We start from the raw sequence: 13,577 nt of genomic DNA, 5'->3' as shown, positions 1-13,577 counted from the left end.
ATGGCAGGTCTTTCATATGAAGAAAGACTGGATGAACTGGGCTTGTACTCATTGGAATTTAGAAGATTGAGGGGGGATCTGATTGAAACGTATAAGATCCTAAAGGGATTGGACAGGCTAGATGCGGGAAGATTGTTCCCGATGTTGGGGAGGTCCAGAACGAGGGGTCACAGTTTGAGGATAGAGGGGAAGCCTTTTAGGACCGAGATTAGGAAAAACTTCTTCACACAGAGAGTGGTGAATCTGTGGAATTCTCTGCCACAGCAAACTGTTGAGGCCAGTTCATTGGCTATGTTTAACAGGAAGTTAGATATGGCCCTTGTGGCTACAGGGGTCAGGGGGTATGGAGGGAAGGCTGGGTTCTGAGTCGGATGATCAGCCATGATCATAATAAATGGCGGTGCAGGCTCGAAGGGCCGAATGGCCTACTCCTGCACCTATTTTCTATGTTTCTATGTCTCTCACGAAGGAGCTTAACAGTGTCAGAGAAACCCCACCGCCAACTTGCATTTTGGTGGTGAATGGCAGAGTGATGTAGTCACAACTACACATGCTCGCTACAGCGTAGGGCTACGCAAAAATTTAAATTGGGCCTACGGTGTAGGATACGGTGTATCCCGAATGCACAAGTATAAATCAGCCTTTACAGTGAACAAAAGCAAATGTATTCCTTCATCCCAGTCTTTTCCATTTTCAACACAGCATGTCTTAATCATTGTTTTGAGGGTAGAATTAAATCTTTCTAAAGCCAGGATGGAACTCAGACGATGTAATTTGTTTTGCTCCCAGTTCATAAACTACCTGCTGGAATAATCCAGATGTAAAATTACTTCCTTGATCAGACTGGATTTCTTTAGGCAAACCAAATAAAGTAAAAAAAAAACCTTGTTAAGAGCCTTCGCCACAGTTTTAGCTTTAATATTTCTGAGAGGTATTGCCTCTGGGAATCTGGATGCAGTACACATAATAGCTAGAAAATACTGATGGACAGCTTTAGTCTTTGGCAATGGGCCAACACAATCCACTACAACTTTGGAAACGGGTTCACTGAATGCAGGTATAGGCTGGAGTGGAGCCACTGGGGTGACCTGATTAGGTTTACCCACAACTTGATAAGTATGACAGGTCCTGCAAAAGGTTACAACATCTTTCCTCAAATTCGGCCAGTAAAATTCTTTCATAATCCTGTTTACAGTTTTATTCACTCCAAAGTGGCCTTCTAAGGGCGTACTGTGTGCCAAAGTTTAAATTTCAGTCCAATAAAATTTAGGAACTAAAACTTGGTGAATAATTGCCCATTCCTCACTCGCAGGTATAGCAGGTGGCCTCCACTTCCTCATTAACACTCCATCCTTGAGATAATACCCTACTGGCATTTTCTTAATCTCATCATCTGAGAAAGATGTTTCTTATAAAGCTTCAATCTCAGGGTCTCGGTTCTGTTCTGCTATAAACTCCTTCCTTGACAGGGATAAATCTTTCTCATCAGACTTACTACTTGAATCCTGTTGAAACAATGAAGGCTGAAAGGTCCCTGACAAGTCATCATAACCTGAATCCTGGTCAACCTGATTTTGGCTATCTTGGGTATCAGAATCATGCTGCACAGAACCGTCTGCATTGGCAGACTTTTTAGCCATACTTCGAGTTACTGCGATAAATGTTAAAATCCATCTCTGAGTCGTCAGTGGTTGGCTTAGTTGTCAACTGCACTGCAGGAACAACTTTACCATCTGCCAAGTCATTCCCTAACAGCAAAGTAACATCTTCCACCTGTAAACTGGAGCATAATCCGATCTTTACAGGTCCCGAAACCAACCCTGACTGAAAGTTACCTTGTGCAATGGAACAGAAACAATGCTGCCCCCAATACCTTTAATAAGATTTACCTCACCAATGTTAGTCTCACCACTAAACTTTAGAAGGCTGTCCAATATGAGTGACTGAGAAGCCCCAGTATCTCGAAGATTTTTCACTGGTACCAGGGTTGACCCTTCCATTACTAATACAAACCCATCTGACATAAAATGATGGAATCCCTACTTAACTCAGTCAGACCTCTCAGTCCTTAACTGAGCCTCAACAGAATGTTCAGAACCCTGTGGGTTTATAGGTGCTTCAACATACTGATCACAGGCATGTGGGACTGCCTCCTTTTCCTTTTTCTTCTTCAGGACAGAACAATTAGCCACCATATGACCAGCTTTTTTACAATAGTAACAAGGAAGACCAGAATATTTCTCCTTCAACTGCTTCCCTTCATCCTTAGTCTCGTCACTAGTCCCAGCTTTAATTTCTGGTTTACTCTGGTTATCCCTGCTACTCTTTTGGAAGCTCTTATTCTGGGTGAACTTAACGTTATGAGTTAAAGCAAACTTAACTGCTAATCTAGCAGCCTCCTGCAAACTGGCAGCATCCTTTTCATTTAAATACATCTTTATGTCATCAGGGATGCACATTTTGAATTCTTCAATTAAAACCAACTCTTTCAAGTTGTTAAAATCATCATTTACATTGTTATATCTGCACCACCGGTCGAAACACACAAACTTCTCATAAGCAAATTCCATATAAGTCCGGTTCACAGATTTCCTCAAATTTCTAAACTTTTGCCTGTATGCTTCTGGGACCAACTCGTAAGCTTTGAGCACAGCCTGTTTCACAATGTCATAATCAGCTGCTTCATCAACTGTCAAAGCAGAATAGGCTTGCTGAGCCTTCCCCTTAATTACACTTTGTAAGAGAATAGGCCAACCCTCTTTTCGCCACTTTAAAACCCTGAGCAAACTTCTCAAGATGCTGAAAGTATTTATCAATCTCTGCCTTGTCAAATGGAGGCACCAATTTAACTTCCCGACTGGCCTCAAACTTATCACCAGAGTCTAATGCTAGACCCCTTTGCTGCAATCTCTCTATCTTTTCCAGCTCGAACAGCCACTGTCTTTCTGCTTCCTCCCTGTTTTTCTGCCTCTTCTCTCTGTTTTCCTGCCTCTCCAGCCTCAACCTGCCTCTGCCTTTCCACAGCCTCCATCTTCAATTTTTCTAACTTGTACGGGAGGCCAAGCTCACTGGGTTTACTTTCAGGAAACACCTCCAACTCCTGCACTTTAAACACACCCTCAGATACATAACGTTCAGCTATTATCCTCTGCACCTGTGACCTCCTCATTGTCGATTTCACCTTAGCAAGTTTTAACCTTTTAGCAATACTCAACAACTCAGTCCTTCTGGTGTCCTTTAGTGCCTCAGAGGTTGGCGCTTCCAGACATCTATCAACATCCATTGCTGCGGATTTTCCATACACAAATAAATCAAAAGGGATTTCTCCAATGAAATCGATAATTAATCAATACGCCTCCAAATCTTTTCCTGTATCGGATGCAGGCCCCAATTTTGACCCCGTAACACTATAGAAATGAGTCAGCAGCAATAGACTACACCAAGAGTCTGTTTTTGATGTTAAATCCACTATCTTTATTAGTACCTACTAACAATACAGTAACTTAAGCAAGATAAACAAAAGTTAACAGTGTTATATGTATATATGTGGGTAAATATAACTCCCAAACTATTGAGCTCAGGGGAAACAAGGCTTGGAGTCTTGAGATGGTGAACTATGAAAGTTCAGCTCAACCACAGAATAGTTGAGGAGAGAGAGATATTTGTAATCCAGGGTAAATGTCGAGAGAAGGCAATAACGTTGAATTCCACAGCATCCATGGTGGTAAAACGAGAGAACAGTCACTGTAGAATTTATCTGTCGTCGTTCCAAATCCACATACAAATTATCACCAGAAGTGACTTGTCACAAGAGGTATCGTCTTCAAGTGAATTTCCACACCACACCCAGGCAAGGGTTAACACATAAGTGGTCTTCACAGGATACCCCAAATCAGATCCACTCCTATGGATCAAACGAGATGACAATCACACATTCAATGTATGCTGAATCGATAATTAACCCACCCTTGTGGGCAGAGGAAAGTTCGAAACAGTGACCCTTGGCCAGTAGTTCCCTTGTTTCAAACCTTCCATTTTTCCTCCTTCATCTCCATCTGACTGAGTATCTGTGTCCTTGGTTAAAACTAAACAAACTGCGAGCAATGTAAACAAGCTGCAAGTCAGACTGATTTCCCTTCTTAATCTCTCTCTTTCTCTCTCTCAAAATGATAGTCCACAGCAAACGAAATCTAGGGATTCACAACAACAGCCACTCCTCATTGTGAACTGACTGGTGTGCCAGTAGGTGGGATGATTGAGTGAATCCTTTCCCACATTCTGAGCTGGTGAATGGCTTCTCCCCAGTATGAACTCGCTGATGACTCTGCAGGTTGGATGACTGAGTGAATCTCTTCCCACAGACTGAGCAGGTGAATGGCCTCTCCCCAGTGTGAACTCGCTGATGATTCTGTAGGGTGGATGACTGAGTGAATCTTTTCCCACAGGCTAAGCAGGTGAATGGCTTCTCCCCAGTGTGAACTCGCTGATGATTCTGTAGGGTGGATGAGTGAGTGAATCTCTTCCCACAGACTGAGCAGGTGAATGGCCTCTCCCCAGTGTGAACTCGCTGATGACTCTGCAGGAGGGACGACTGAGTAAATCTGTTCCCACAGACTGAGCAGGTGAACGGCTTCTCCCCAGTGTGACCTTGCTGATGTGCCACTAGGTTGGATGACTCAGTAAATCTCTTCTCAGAGACTGAGCAGGTGAACAGCATCTCTCCAGTGTGAACTCGCTGGTGAGCCATTAGCTTAGACGTGCAAGTGAATCCCTTCCCACAGTCTGAACAGGTGAATGGCCACTCCCCACTGTGAACTGACTGGTGTACCAGCAGTTTGGATGACTGAGTGAATCCTTTCCCACATTCTAAGCAGGTGAATGGCTTCTCCCCAGTGTGAACTCGCTGATGACTCTGTAGGCTGGATGACTGAGTGAATCTCTTCCCACATTCTGAGCACGTGAACGGCTTCTCCCCAGTGTGAACTCGCTGATGATTCTGTAGGCTGGATGAATTAGTGAATCTCTTCCCACAGACTGAGCAGGTGAACGGCTTCTCCCCAGTGTGAACTCGCTGATGACTCTGTAGGTTGGATAACTGAGTAAATCCCTTCCCACATTCTGAGCAGGTGAACGGCTTCTCCCCAGTGTGAACTCGCTGATGATTCTGTAGGCTGGATGAATTAGTGAATCTCTTGCCACAGACTGAGCAGGTGAATGGCTTCTCCCCAGTGTGGACTCGCTGATGTCTCTGTAGGCTGGATGACTCAGTGAATCTCTTCCCACATTCTGAGCAGGTGAACGGCTTTTCCCCAGTGTGAACTCGCTGATGTTTCTGTAGGGTGGATTGATCAGTGAATCTCTTCCCACAGACTGAGCAGGTGAATGGCTTCTCCCCAGTGTGAACTCGCTCATGTCCCTGTAGGCTGGATGAATTAGTGAATCTCTTCCCACAGACTGAGCAGGTGAATGGCTTCTCCCCAGTGTGAAGTCGCTGATGTGCCAGTAGGTTGGATGACCGAGTGAATCTCTTCCCACAGACTGAGCAGGTGAATGGCTTCTCCCCAGTGTGAACTCGCTGATGTCTCTGTCGGCTGGATGACTCAGTGAATCTCTTCCCACATTCTGAGCACGTGAACGGCTTTTCCCCAGTGTGAACTCGATGATGTTTCTGTAGGGTGGATTGATCAGTGAACCTCTTCCCACAGACTGAGCAGGTGAATGGCTTCTCGCCAGTGTGAACTCGCTGATGACTCTGTAGGGTGGATGAATTAGTGAATCTCTTCCCACAGACTGAGCAGGTGAATGGCTTCTCCCCAGTGTGAACTCGCTGATGTGCCAGTAGGTTGGATGACCGAGTGAATCCCTTCCCACAGACTGAGCAGGTGAATGGCTTCTCCCCAGTGTGGACTCGCTGATGTCTCTGTAGGGTGGATGAATTAGCGAATCTCTTCCCACAGTCTGAGCAGGTGAACGGCTTCTCCCCAGTGTGAACTCGCTGATGAGCCATTAGGTCAGATGACCGAGTGAATCCTTCCCCACAAATTCAGCAGATGACCAGCCTCTGCCCAGTGTGAATTGCCTGGTGTGTCCAGAGGTGGGATGACCGACTGAATCCCTTCTCACACACAGATGAGATGAATGGCCTTGTCCAGTGTGAACTTGCTGATGTACCTTCAATTGAGATAACTGAGTGAATCCACTCCCACTGTCTGAGCAGGTGAACGGCCTTTCCCCTGTGTAAAATGACGGGCATGCCAGTCGGTCAGATGACCAAGTGAATCCCTCCCCACAGTCTGAGCAGGAAGGATGGTCGATTGAATCCCTTGCTCCACTTCTCAAACATCTGGACAGAGACAGCAAAACAGGCGTGTCGTGTTTGAGATCCTAGGAGCTAAATTCCATCTCGTTTTTAACCTGTAAAAAGATTTACAAAATCCATCAATGGGTTAGGACGAAATTTCAGATGAGATTACTTGAGTTGTCAACGTTTGAACTGGTATCACTCTGTTACAGTGAGGTTCAACCCAAGTTGGAGAGAGAAATCATCTTCTAACTGGGCACAGTGCTGCTATCTGGAATGGCCATCAATTCCTTGATGCTGTTCCTGTCTCTATAAGAATGGGGCATTTCTGCTGTCTCCAATTTGTTCCTTGGCTCAGTTTGACTCTCTCCATTGGTATTACTCCCTGTTCCTGCTGAGCAGTATGGGAGCCTGGCTCCACAGTAACTGAAACAGTATCAGGCAAATTGTCTTTCTTGTCATGCATCTGGGATTTTCTTTCATGTATTATTAACTTAAAAGTGCAACAGTTTTAATGCCATTTAAAAAAATCCTGCAGATCTGCACAGCTGTTAAAAGAACTTAGAGTGAATTTTTGTATTATTTCAGGTTCTTGTCACAGTCATCGAAAATTACAACACAGAAACAGGCCCTTTGGGCCATCTGGTTTGTGCTGAACTATTTAAACTGCCCACTCCCATACCCCTACCATCCAGGTACCTATGCAAACCTCTTAAATGTTGACATTGAGCTCACATGCACCATTTGTGCTGTCTGCTCATTCCAGACGCGGATGACCATCTGTGTGAAGAAGTTTCCCCTCATGTTCCCCTTAACGTTTCACCTTTTACCCGTAACCCATGGTCTCTGATTGTCGTCCCACCCCATCTCAGTGGTAAAAGCCAGCTTGCATTTACCCTATCTATACCCCTCATAATAGTGGTATACCTCCATCAAATCTCCCCTCAATCTTTTATGTTCCAAGGAATAAAGTCCTGACCTCTTCAATCTTTCCTAATAACCCAAGTCCTCCAGACCTGGCAACATTGTTGTGAATTTTCTCTAAACTCTTTCAACCTCTTTTACAATGTTCATGTAGGTAGGTGACCAAAGCTGTACACAATACTCCAAATTAGGCCTTACCAATGTCTTCTGCAAGTCAACATAACGTCTATCTATTGCTGTCAGTACTTTGGTTCATGAAGCCCATGGGCCAAAATCTTTCTTTCCGTCACATCTATGACACCATTTTCAATAGACAATAGGTGCAGGAGTAGGCCATTTGGCCCTTCGAGCCCGTACCACCATTCACTGTGATCATGGCTGATCATCCACAATCAGTACCCCGTTCCTGCCTTCTCCCCATATCCCTTGACTCTGCTATCATTAAGAGATCTCTCTCTTTCTTGAAAGCATTCAGAGAATTGGCCTCCACTGCCTTCTGAGGCAGAGCATTCCACAGATCCACAACTCTCTGGGTGAAAAAGTTTTTCCTCAACTCCATTCGAAATGACCTACCCCTTATTCTCAAATTGTGGCCTCTGGTTCTGGACTCCCCCAACATCAGTGAATTAAAGACTTGTATTCCCAGATCCCTTTTTTCTACAACACTCCTCAGTGCCCTACCAGTCACTGTGAAAGACCTCCCTTGGTACGTCATACCAAAGTGCAACACCTCACACTTGTCTGCATTAAATTCCATTTTCTATTTCTCAAACCATTTTCCCAGTTGGTCTCGATCGTACTGCAGCCATGATAGTCTTCCTCACTGTTTACTACACCACCAATCTTGGTGTCATCCACAAATTTGCTGATCCAGTTAACTACACTATCATCCAGATTACTGATACAGATGACAAACAACAACAGATCCAGCACTGATCCCTGTGGCACACCACTAGTCACAGGCCTCCAGTCAGAGAGGCAACCATCTGCTTCCACACACTGCCTTCTCCCAAAGACAGTGTCTCATCCAATTTACTATCCCATCTTGAATGCTGAATGACTGAACCTTCTTGACCAACCTCCCATATGAGACTTTGTCAAGTGCCTTGCTAAAGTCCATGTAGACAACATCCACTGCCTTGCCTGATAAGTTCCTCGAGAGACTCTACAAGATTGGTTAGACATGACCTACCATGCACAAAGCCCTGATGTCTATCCCTAATCAGTCCACATCTATCCAAAAACTTACAGCATATCTCCAGTTCTTGCACATGCGTTCCAATAACTTTCCCACTACTGATGTCAGGCTCGCCAATGTACAATTTCTTAATTTATTTTTAGAGCCTTTCTTGAACAGTGGAACAACATTGGCTGTTCTCCAATCGTCCAGTACCTCACCTGTCACTAAGGATGATTTAAATATCTGTGCTTGGGCCCCGACAATTTCTGCACTGGTCTGCCGCAGAATCCCAGGGAACAACTTGTCAGGTCCTGGGGATTTATCCACGCTAATTTGCCTTAAGACAGCAAACACCTCCCCCTCTGTAATCTGTACAGGGTCCATGAAGTTGAGGCTGCTTTGCCTCACTTCTACAGACTCTGTATCCATCTCCTGAGCAAAAAAATAAAATCTCCCACATCTATTTTGTCTCCTCATATGGATCACCATTCTGATCTTGCAGAGTATTAATTTTTTTTTCCTTTGCAATCTTTTTGCTCTTAACATACCTGCAGAATCCCCGAGGATTCTCCTTCACCTTGTCTGCAGGGGTAACCTCATGTCTGCTTTTATTTCTTTCATCAGTGTTCACTTAAATTTCCTGTACTTTATAAGTACCCCATTTGTTCCTATCTGCCTGTACCTGGAATGCACCTCCTTTTTATTGATTTTGGAGAGGAAAGCCAAAGGGGTGATAGAGCTGCTAAGGGAGGTGGGGGAGGGTTAAACAAAAGTTGCAGGGGGAATGGGGGCCTGAATAACAGAACAGATAGTGGAGGGGTTGTGGAGACATTTGTTGTTCAGACCTGAAAGCCAGGAATGAAAAAGTTGAGCATGGTGCAGTGAATATGCTGAGCCCTGTATATTTCAATACAAGGAGCAGCGTAGGAAAGGCGGATGTGTTCAGGGCATGGATCAACACCTGGAATTAAGATACTAGGATCTGGCCACTGGGGACTGGCACAGGCTGCTTTCTGGCAAAGGTGCGCTTGGTAAATGGGAGGCCTTCAAAGCAAAATTCTGATAGTACAAAGCGGGTATGTACTTGTCAGAATAAAAGGTAAAGATAGAAACTGTAGGGAACCTTGGATTTCAAGAGATATTGAGATCCTGGTAAAGAAGAGGAGATGTTTGCTATCCTGAGGCAGATTAGGGTGGCGAAATCTCCAGGGCATGACAAGGTGCTCCCTCAGACCCTATGGGAGGCAAGTGCAGAAATTGTCGGGACCCTAGCAGAGATAATTAAATCATCCTTAGTGACAGGGGATTATCAGAGGATTGTAGGATAGCCAAAGTTGTTTCACTGTTCAACATAGAACATAGAAATCTACAGCATATTCCAGGCCATTCAGCCCACAATGTTGTGCCAACCGTGTAACTTACTCTCGAAACTGCCTAGAATTTCCCTAGCGCATAGCCCTCTATTTTACTGAGCTCCATGTACCTATCTAAGAGGCTGTTAAAAGACCCTGTTGTATCTGCCTCGACCACCACTGCTGGCAGTGCATTCCACACACCCACCACTCTCTGTGTAAAAAAACTTACCCCTGACATGCTCTTGGTACCCATTTCCAAGCAGCTTAAAACTACGCCCCTCATGTTAGCCATTTCAGCCCTGGGAAAAGCCTCTGGCTATCCACATGATCAATGCCCCTCATCATCTTATCCACCTAAAAAAGGCTTTGTTGGAAATAGGCAAAATTATGAGGGTATAAATGGGGTAAATGCAAGCAGCTTTTTCCACTGATGTTGGGTGGGACGACAACCAGAGGTCATGGGTAAGTGACTTCCCCATTTATACAACACAATGCAATACAGCACAATACAGGCCCTTCGGCCCACAATGCTGTGCCAAACATTACTTACTTTAGAAATTACCTGGAGTTCCCCATAGCCCTGTATTTTTCTACGCACCATGTACCTATCCAGGAGCCTCTTTAAAGACCCTATTGTATCTGGCTTCATCATAGTTACCGGCAGCCCATTCCAGGCACTCACCACTCTGTGTAAAGAAACTTAACCCTTGTGGTGATATGTGTCAGGATGTGACTGGACAGAAACACAAAATAATCTGCAGATGCTGGGGTCAAAGCAACACTCAGAACACGCTGGAAGAGCTCAGTGGGTCAGGCAGCATCCGTGGAAAAGATCGGTCGACGTTTCGGGCCGGAACCCTTCGTCAGGACTGTAGGGGGTAGGGGCAGAGGCCCTATAAAGAAGGTGGGGGGAGGGTGGGAAGGAGAAAGCTGGTAGGTTCCAGGTGAAAAACCAGTAGGGGGAAAGATAAAGGGGTGGGGGAAGGGAGGCAGGGAGGTGATAGGCAGGAAAGGTGAAGAAAGAATAGGGGAAAACACAATGGGTAGTGGACGGAACCAAGAGGGAAGTGGTAGGCAGCTGGGGGAGGGGGCAGAGTGACATAGGGATAGGGTAAGGGAGGGGGAGGGAATTACCAGAAGTTGCAGAATTCAATGTTCATACCAAAGGGCTGGAGACTACCTAGACGGTATATGAGGTGTTGCTCCTCCAACCTGAGTTTAGCCTCATCATGGCAGTAGAAGAGGCCATGTATGGACATATCTGAATGGGAGTGGGAAGCAGAGTTGAAGTGGGTGGCTACTGGGAGATCCCGTCTGTTTTGGCGGATGGAGCGGAGGTGCTCGACGAAGCGGTCCCCCAATCTGCGTCGGGTTTCACCGATGCAGAGGAGGCCACACCGGGAGCACCGGATGCAATAGATGACCGCAACAGACTCAAAAGTACAGTTCCCCGTAGCCCTCTATTTTTCTATGCGCTATGTACCTATCCAGGAGCCTCTTACCCTATTGTATCCGGCTTCATCACAGTGGCTGGCAGCCCATTCCACGCACTCACCACTCTGTAAAAAAACTTACCCCTTGGGGTGATATCACGTGTCAGGACGTGACTGGACAGAGTTCCCAGCTTGCACAGAAATGAAGAATGATCGAGAAGCCTGGCAGTGTAAAACGTGGTTTTGTTGGTATTAAATAAAAGTTCAATTCTGCCAGAATATGGTTTGTTATTAGTAACCCACGGTACGTATAAAGAACACAACACCCCTGACATCTCCTTCGTACCTGCTTCCAAGCACCTTAAAACTGTGCCCTCTCTGCAGATTTTCTCGTAAAGGGGTACAGGGTTTTTTTTTATAGAATATGACGAATAAACAGGAATAGAATACTAGGGTGGTCAAAGATGGGAGGGTGTGTGTGTGTGTGTGTGTGTGTGAGCGAGCGATTGGGTGAAGGGATTTAGAATGTATGTCTAGTGCACATTCTGGAGCAGAGGGTGGCGGTAATGCACCATTAAGCTGGATGCCAACCGCCGTGAAACAAGATAGAGAGATAGAGAGAGAGAGAGAGAGAGATTTTCTCGTTTGTGACTGGAGGCAGAACAAAGGTGATGTAAAAGATTTTGTTCCCTTTCTCCGAGTTCCCGATCCTTGCATTTAGACAGCTGGAGCTCAGCTCTGTCTGAGAGATCCATCGGTTCCCATTCCCTCATCAGCCGGAAGCTCCCCGGGGCCCGTGTACGGATGGTGGGGCTGAGAGAGAGGGAAGAGAGCAGGACTGTCCCGGGATTGCGGGTCACGGAGTCCGGAGCTCACAGCAACTACCCGAAGTCGGTGTTGAAAACGCCCGCCCGGTGAGACCCCCAACCCGGAGATCCCTTCTTACCTCAACCGATCATCCGGGGCCTTTTGTGCACCGCGCGCTGGTGAGCTCGAGCTTGGTCGGTTTAACGGCTGGGCTACTAATCACGTGACCAGCCCCTCCTCCACCGCTGTCAACAGAGGATTCACGCGATGCGCTATTCCCATTGGTGCGAAGCGATGTCAATCACTGCTTCCAACCAATAGCGAAGGCGGACCAGCTCATATCTATCACCCCCTCCAGCTCCTGGATGATCCAGAATTCTTCCATTTCAAGTTCCAACTCCTTAAAGTGCAGGGTTACAAGCTGCAGCTGGATGTACATCTTGTACGTGAGGGCATTGGGGACACTAGATGTCTTCCCACCTTCCCACCTATGTCCCCTCTAATTTGTAATGACCAGTGTGCACATAAAGCTTTTTTTTTTACTCAGTGACAACATGGGCAGAGTGAACTTTAGAGAGCCATTCCGTCCATATCTGATTTGCTTGCTAAATGATGCTTTAAAAAATCAGATTTCAAGTATCACTCCACTTCTTCCCACTTTCAAATTCTCCAGCAACTTTTGCATCACCACAATACACACAGGTAACACCAGTTTCTGTATTGTACATGAACATTTCCCCTGAACCCTCCCCCAGGTGACTGACGGTGGTGAACTCAGTGATGGCAATGCCAATGAATATGAAGGGAAGGGCAGTAGTCTGTCTCATTGGAGTCTGACACATTTGTGATGTGAAAGCTACTTGTTGCCCAGGGCAAAGGTGTTTGATATCATTATGTCCCCAGAGAGAGTGGGTCAAAACATGTTCTCACGGGTAGAAAAGTCCAGAACAAGAGGAGGTAGAACAAGCAACACACACAAAATGCTGGAGGAACTCAGCAGGCCAGGCAGCATCTATGGAAAAGAGTACTAATGCTGAGTTCCTCCAGCAATTTGTGTGTGTTGCTCGGATTTCCAGCATCTGCAGATTTTCTCTTGTTTGTGACTGGAGGCAGAACAAAGGTGATTTTCTCAACAGCTGATGTAAAAGATTTTGTTCCCTTTCTCCGAGTTCCCGATCCTTGCATTTAGACAGCTGGAGCTCAGCTCTGTCTGAGAGATCCATCGGTTCCCATTCCCTCATCAGCCGCAAGCTCCCCGGGGCCCGTGTACGGATGGTGGGGCTGAGAGAGAGGGAAGAGAGCAGGACTGTCCCGGGATTGCGGGTCACGAAGCCCGGAGCTCACAGTAATTGTCCCTCACCCTCCGCTCTCCCCTTTCCATGTCTCCCCTCACCTTCCCCCTGATCCCCGGAGACGCGCTCTTACCTGCTGTCGGTCTGCTGAGGCCTATCGTTTACTGCGCGCATGCGTGATATTCGGCAACGACACAGCGCTGACGCCTGCGCATTTGATCGGTGCTTTGGCGACGGCGAAGTTTAGGACGCAGGGAGTTATGGGTAATTACGCTGCCATGAATA

At 46.2% G+C, this 13,577-nt stretch overlaps 1 protein-coding gene across 1 annotated transcript; it reads right to left on the bottom strand.

Annotated features, from left to right (window-relative positions):
* Window positions 1–2,572: 2,572 nt before the first annotated feature.
* Window positions 2,573–13,577, bottom strand: LOC134341819 (gastrula zinc finger protein XlCGF26.1-like). The gene is made up of 2 exons (XM_063039756.1): window positions 13,426–13,577; window positions 2,573–6,414 (listed from the first exon to the last, which is right to left on the bottom strand). The coding sequence occupies exon 2, from the start codon at window positions 6,005–6,007 to the stop codon at window positions 4,199–4,201; it is 1,809 nt and encodes a 602-aa protein (XP_062895826.1). The 5' UTR covers window positions 6,008–6,414; window positions 13,426–13,577; the 3' UTR covers window positions 2,573–4,198.

This window comes from Mobula hypostoma, unplaced genomic scaffold, assembly GCF_963921235.1.
Source record: "Mobula hypostoma unplaced genomic scaffold, sMobHyp1.1 scaffold_110, whole genome shotgun sequence".
Taxonomy (NCBI): domain Eukaryota; kingdom Metazoa; phylum Chordata; class Chondrichthyes; order Myliobatiformes; family Myliobatidae; genus Mobula; species Mobula hypostoma.
This window is presented reverse-complemented; position numbering and strand designations above follow the sequence as displayed.

Excerpts from the sequence above, each read along its gene's own strand:
- LOC134341819 (XM_063039756.1), bottom strand. The coding sequence starts at position 6,007 with ATGGCTCATCAGCGAGTTCACACTGGGGAGAAGCCGTTCACCTGCTCA.